The 7484-nt window shown below is 41.4% G+C and overlaps 1 protein-coding gene across 1 annotated transcript in view; it reads left to right on the top strand.

Annotated features, from left to right (window-relative positions):
- Positions 1 to 721: 721 nt before the first annotated feature.
- Positions 722 to 7484, top strand: part of TENM1 (teneurin transmembrane protein 1) — a gene marked incomplete at its 5' end in the record, with an annotated part of 270481 nt that continues 263718 nt past the window's right edge. Inside the window, one exon of the mRNA XM_081336372.1 lies at positions 722 to 938. Coding sequence (XP_081192498.1) covers positions 722 to 938 — 217 coding nt within the window. The remainder of the gene's footprint in view (positions 939 to 7484) is intronic.

Here is a 7484-nt window from a genome sequence, read left to right as displayed (position 1 = left end):
GCCAATAGTAATTTATTCACTGAACTATGGTTAAACAAGACAGGGCTCTGGATGATATATAAACACAGGTTACGTGTGTGTGTGTGTGTGTGTGTGTGTGTGTGTGTGAGAGAGAGAGAGAGAGAGAGAGAGAGAGAGAGAGAGAGAGAGAGAGAGAGAGACTATGTTACTTGATGTGAGTTATCTTTTTAATGTAAGATAAGAGATAAGATAACCTTTATTGTCATTTTTTTTAACTGTGGGCACAACGGCACACATCGTTTCTGGTTCCATCAAACATGGTTTATGAAGTTTTCCCCCCCCCCTAATACCAGTAATTAAAAGCTACGTGTATTTCTACCCATGAACTCTGTTATCTTCTTATATTTTCTGTAGCTAAATGGACAAAACAAATCACTTATTGTTTAACATTAGAAAAATCATAGAAACTTACACCATTGGTTCTGCCAAGCCTTGGGACAAGATAGTTGCAGAGTGCAACTATTTTTTTTTATTGGGAAAGTGTAATTTCTTGGTCATGTGATATTCCACATATGATTTTTGAATATGTCAATTTTTAATTGTAAGCTGCCTATATTCATTGAGGAGTTGGACAAACTCAGAATTGAGTTAAGTAAATAAAAATCACCTAAGAGTTACACTGTTTTTGCCTCTTCCAGGTGCATAACTTTAAGAAGCCTTACTCCGTTGTTTTCATGACCCTGCACTTGCTGAATCAAAAATGGAGCAGATGGACTGTAAACCTTACCAGCCTCTGTCCAAAGCTAAGCATGAAATGGATCTAGCTTACACGAGCTCTTCAGATGAAAGTGAAGATGGGAGAAAAGCAAGACAGTCCTATGAGTCGAGAGAAACCCTGAATGAATTTGGACAAGATCTCAGACTCAACTACAACAGCCATAACCGAAAAGGAAAAGGAGTTGATGAATCCACTCAAGGTACGTTGAACCATTTATTGTGACAAGTAGCATATGCACATTCACCCCAGTAGCTTTTCTTCCTGTACAGTGGTACCTCGGTACTCATCAATAATTGTTTCTGGGAGGAGCAGTGAGTACCAAAAACGATGAATACCAAATAAATATTTCCCATAAGGAATAATGTAGTAAGTCACAAGGCATCCAACACTGACAAGTTCTTGAGTTGTGTGTGCATTGAGTACCAAATGAACAATGAGTAGCGGGACAAAATTTTCGCATCAAAATGCATTGAGTGGAAATGCATTGGAAACTAACCAAAGAGAGAAGCAACCTGGAATTAAGGAGAAACTTCCTAAGAGTGAGGACAATTAACCAGTGGAACAGCTTGCCTCCAGAAATCATGGGTGCTCTCATCACTGGAGGTTTTTAAGAAGAGGTTAGACAGTCACTTGTCTGAGATGGCATAGATTCTCCTGCTTGAGCAGGGGGATGGACTAGAAGACCTCCAAGGTCCCTTCCAGATTCTATTCTATTTTGTTCTGTTCTGTTCTGTTTTGTTTTGTTCTACTCTACACCACATTTGATGATTTTCAAAGCAATTGAGAAACCAAGGTACTACACTTTATATGACCACCTATGGAAATTGCTTTCTACTCCTAAATCATACTGAGCACCTGATTCAATTTTTTTGCTAAAAGTTGCCAGCCTCTAGGGCTAACGTAATATGCAAGAATGCTGTTACGCCCTTTGATAGTCCATTTGCATTTTTAGACAATGCTGCAGCTCAGGACTTTGTTGGGAAGTGTGGACATCTATCTAGAAAAATGGAAATGAAAGTTGGGGTGGCAAAGTTAAACCGCAGAGCTCAAGAAGCTGGCAGGGATCAGCTTTAGTAGTTTCCCTTCTGACAAAAGTTCATTCGCCCTACCATTCATTTTGAAAATGGGCAACCCATTTCCATGCTTGAAATTTCACAAGAACTTCTATAGCCTGTGTTTACTGTGCTTACTTCAGTGGGACAGCGTATCTCCTGGAGTTATGGGTGCTCCATCACTGGAGGGTTTAAAAAATAGACTGGACAACCCTTTGGGATGGTATAAGGCAGGGGTAGGCAACCTTGGCTCTTTTATGACTTGTGGACTTCAAGTCCCAGAATTCCTGAGCCAGCCACACTGAGGGGATAAGGGAGAGGTTTCCAAGCTGAGCCATGCTGGCTGAGGAATTCTGGGAGTTGAAGTCCACAAGTCATGAAGGGGCCATAGTTCCCCCATGCTGGCTGAGGAATTCTGGGAGTTGAAGTCCACAAGTCATGAAAGGGCCATAGTTCCCCCATGCTGGCTGAGGAATTCTGGGAGTTGATGTCCACAAGTCATGAAAGGGCCATAGTTCCCCCATGCTGGCTGAGGAATTCTGGGAGTTGAAGTCCACAAGTCATGAAGGGGCCATAGTTCCCCCATGCTGGCTGAGGAATTCTGGGAGTTGAAGTCCACAAGTCATGAAAGGGCCATAGTTCCCCCATGCTGGCTGAGGAATTCTGGGAGTTGAAGTCCACAAGTCATGAAGGGGCCATAGTTCCCCCATGCTGGCTGAGGAATTCTGGGAGTTGAAGTCCACAAGTCATGAAAGGGCCATAGTTCCCCCATGCTGGCTGAGGAATTCTGGGAGTTGAAGTCAACCAGACATAAAAGAGCCAAGGTTGCCTACCCCTGGTATAAGGTGTCCTGAGTTGAGCAAGAGGCTGGACTAGAAGACCTCTGAGGTCCTTTCGAGCCTCATGATTCTATGTTCTTTACTAGTCCTCAAGGCTTCTTACGTTAGGATTAGGACTTTCCTAGTCATAGTATCACATGCAGGGTCAGCCTGATTCAGTCTTTATCATGAGATTTCAATGAATTTGAATACAATTCTGTCTTGATTATTTTGTAATGTTGATTTTTACATCACTGGTTCAAGCAATACATTGCTTCAGAAGATCCTGGCAGGCAAAAAAAAATAAATGTGAATAGGTATAGTACTATAACATTGATATGCTTTTGGCGTGATATTTTTCCACTAAAAGAAGGTGCAGAAATTCTCTTTGATCTACACTCACTACTTGAAAGAGATTTTTGTATCTCATCTTCTGTTTTGAGAAAACATTGAAATGTGTTTCTTAAAAGAGGATTGGTTTTTTTTTGTTTTCCTAGCTGATTTCTATCACGTTTGTTTGTCAGCACCTTTAAAAATAATTGACACTGAATACGGAATAGATTTATTGGGAGACCATTATTTAAGTTAACATTCTATACAAGTGTCGCAGAAAATCAAATACCGGTTGTTGTTTTTTGTTTTTTGTTTTTTTTCTGGAGTGCTGAATACACGATAAATTGCAGCTTTGCAGAAGCTTTTGTTAGAAACCTATCACCACGGAGAAAATTAAGATTGAATATATACAAATAAATAGGGGAAAAAGAGAACTTTTCCTTTAAGATGTAAAACTTTTTCCAGGATGATTTACAAGTAGCATTTACAACTAGCCAAGAGAAGTGTGTATTGATGATTGGTGAACCACCAATCAAGCATTTAATGAAAAAAGATCACAATGTATGTATATATGTGTGTGTGCGTGTATCAGTCTTAACCCAAAGAATTTAAATTCTTTCTGATTTCTTTCCTGTTTATCCTACCCAGAACCCAAGATTAAAGCAAAGGTGGGACTTATCATGACTTGGAATTTGCAACCCAAACTGTAACTAGTTACCTATGCTGTGTGTGTGTGTGTGTGTGTGTGTGTGTGTGTGTGTGTTTGGAGATGACCACTACCCCCTAAAGTAGGCTAGGACTTTTTTTTTTTCCTCCGAAGACTCAGGGCGGCTTACAATCTAAGCACAAATCAAATGTGCTTAGCAATAGCCTTCATTCTATGTATATGCCTGCTTATTATTAGGGCTTTCACCCCCCCCCCCAGCGGCATTATTACAAAGTCAGCTTATTGCCCCCAACAATCTGGGTCCTCAACAATCTGGGTCCTCATTTTACCTACCTCAGAAGGATGGAAGGCTGAGTCAACCTTGAGCCTGGTGGGACTCGAACCTGCAATAATTGCAAGCAGCTGGTGTTACTTAAGGAGGCATTAGCCCACTGCTCCACCAAGGCTCTTGGCAGAATAGAAAAGAACTCTAAAGGAAGTTAGTTGAAAGAAGTATATAAAAACAAACATTCCTTGTAAGTGGGGGCCACCGAACTATTTTTAATGAGGTTAAGAGGATTTGCAAAGTTGTAGATAACTTTCTTTTTTTAACATTGTAATATGGAAACCAATAAAGGGAGAAATACTTATTTGGTTTCCCCTCCCCGCCCCCCTTCAGTGAAGTGTTAATTTGATACCTTGAGTTGAGATACCGATCTAGCATTAATGAATGAATGAATAACCAAATAATTTGGAGCAGGCTGTTGAGGCAATGGATTTTGATATTATCAAATAATTATATACGGGAAGCATGTTATCCTGATGAAATTAATTTTATAATCTGACTTCTTGTATTAGTCACCAATGAACAGGAGAATTCTTGACTCAGTGCAGTTATGAATTGGCATTTTACACAAAAGAATAATAAATTAATGTGCATTTCAGTACATTGCTAAATTGGCTAGTAGATAAGTAGCAGTATTTAAAAATAACAAACAATAAAAGCTAATTGATATAGTGTTGGTGGAATAAATAGAAGGCCAGTTGATTTTTTTTGTATGGGATGTGTCTCTCTGTGTGTGTGTGTGTGTGAAAGAGAGAGAGAGAACACACCTATTGATACACAGCTAAAGTTTAAATGGGTTATCTATAAAATTCGCCAGGATTTAGGAGTGGCTGGTTCAGATAGCTAGCTCATTAATTCAAAGCGAGCAGAGGAAAGAAGGCTTAGTTGTACATCACACACTTGGATGATTATTCTGTCTCTTGGATTTGTGCATTTATCCAGAACTATATAGCGTGAAGTAATTCTGGACCCAAATCATAAGTCCTATTGGAATAGAATGGATCATCCAGAGCTGACATCTGAAACAAAGAAAATAAGATAGAGAACTCACACTCTTATAAGAAGCCATAGCCGAACAGCCCCCAGAAAAGCATTTGTAACACTCAAAAAGCTCTCTTGCACACATATTACAAGCATTTAAATCACACTGGATAACCAGAGACAGTCCCATCCTCACCAGTTGTTGTGACCCTGTCTTCAGCCATTGAGGAATTGCCACTTTGTATTTGATAACTGTCTCCAGATTAGTAATGGAATGGTATGGGAAAAGTGCTTTGTAACATTTAGCCCCAAGTTCCTTCTTCCCCTCTCTTCAGCTCAGTCTTTCACCCAGCTAAAGCTTAAAATCTACACACACACACACACACACACACACACACACACCATCAGCCATAGAAGGAAGAGAAGACCAGTTGGGTTATCAAGAGAAGATCTGTTGTGTGTGTTAGAGAGGGAGAAAAGACAGCTGGACAAAACTTAGCCAAGAAAATAGCCTGAATTAAACCAGTTCGGTGAGAACATAGGAATTAGAGTCAGATTTCAGAGGGAGGAGGAGGGCACCAAAAAAAATCAGAAGCTGTTTAAGAAGTTCAGACAGGAGAAGCAACCTGGAACTAAGTAGAATTGTTCTTGACAGTGAGAACAATTATTCAGTGGAACAGCTGGCCTCCAGAAATCGTGGGGGCTCCATCACTGGAAGTTTTTAAGAAGAGACTGGACAGCTACTTGTCTGAAATGGTATAGGGCTTTCTGCTTGAGCTGGGGGTTGGTCTAGAAGACCCCCAAGATCCCTTCCATCTCTCTTATTCTGTAACTTAATTAGTAGGCAGGATGGAGGGAGGAGGGGAAAAAACATAGACTCCTACAGAAGCAAGATAAATTTCCACAGGTAGCCCTCAACCTACAACCACAATGGATCCCCAAATTTCTGTTGCTAAGTGGGATGCTTGTTAAGTGTATTTGGCCCCATTTTACAAACTTTCTTGTCACAGTCGTTAAGCCAACCACTGCAGTTGTTAAGTTAGTAACCCGGTTGTTAAGTGCATCTGGCTTCCCCATTGACTTTGCCTGTCAGAAGGTCACAAAGGGTGATCACATGATCCCGGGACACTGAGCCATCATAAATATGATCCAGTTGCCAAGCATCCAAATTTTGATCACGTGACTATGAGGCTGCTGCAATGGTCATAAATACGAAAACGGTCATAAGTCACTTTTTTCCAGTGCGGTGGTAACTTCAGTCACTAAATGAAGTAAGCTGAGGACTATCTGTATATTTCTATTGGAAGCTGAGAGAAGGAATGAGAAGTCCACACAAGCCTATAAAAGCAAGGCACATAACATATAGAAATAAGACATAGAAAGCTTTAGAGAGAGAGAGAATATATCCAGTCATAGATACATCCCAAAGTTATACGAACAGATGATTGATGTGCAAGTAAGAGCCATGCATATTTATAGAAAAACACCTGTTTTCCCATCCTCCATGAAAACAAATCTCTATTTTTGTACCATAAATCATCCCCTTCAACAAAGGGGGGGATCCTTCCTTCCTTTTCTGTATGTTTTTCCAAAAGGAACCCATCACAAAGAGGAAATTAAATGATTGTGACAAGGCAGGACAATGTAGTCTCCTCTTGGTGACCTCCTACCTTTCCCCATCTCCTTTCAAATTCAGAATAGTGTTGGACTAGAGAGGTCTTCCAGTCCAACCCCCTGCACAAGAAGGAGACCCTATGTCCGTGGTGGCGAACCTATGGCACGGGTGCCACAGGTGGCACGCAGAGCCCTCTCTGTGGGCACGTGCATTGTCACCCCAGTCCTAGGTCTTCAGCTGGGTTTTAATAAAACCTTTTCGCTTTAGGCTTCCGCCACCGTGTGCAAAAAAAAAAGGTTCAATCAATCAATCAATTTCAACTTCTTGCGGGGAAAAAAAAGGTCTCACAAAGTTGGAATTGATTGATTGACATTTTAGTTCCACCCAGTCTGCCGTTACCACAGAAGACACACCCCCTAATAGGGCACGCCCAGTTTGCCCCGGCCACCTGGCACCTGACGATACATAAGTGGGTTTTGGATTGCCGTTTGGGCACTCGGTCTCTAAAAGGTTCGCCATCACTTAGGCTTAGGCCCGGGATATATGCAGGACCGTCTGCTGCCAGGAATGACTTCCCATCACCCGGTGCGCTCACACAGGGAGGGCCTCCTCAGAGTGCCGTCGGCTAGACAATGTCAGCTGGCGACCCCCAGGGGGAGGGCCTTCTCTGTGGGAGCGCCTGCCCTGTGGAATCAGCTTCCCCTTGAGCTCTGGATGGCCCCGGATCTCCGGTCCTTTCGTCGCGACCTCAAAACATTTATTTTCCATCAGGCTGACCTGGACTGACGATAGGGGTTTTAAAAAATGTTTTTAGTATTTTATCATTGGGGCTTTAATTTAATTTTTTTAACATTTGTATTATTGTCTTTTATTGTTGTTAGCCGCCCTGAGTCCTTCGGGAGATATAAGTGCCAAAAATAAATAAATAAATCACTGCCCTATGTCATTTCAGAC

Source organism: Vipera berus (assembly GCF_964194415.1).
Source record: "Vipera berus genome assembly, chromosome: 11".
Taxonomy (NCBI): domain Eukaryota; kingdom Metazoa; phylum Chordata; class Lepidosauria; order Squamata; family Viperidae; genus Vipera; species Vipera berus.
Note: the sequence above shows the minus strand (reverse complement) of the source record. Positions and strands in the feature narration are given on the sequence as shown.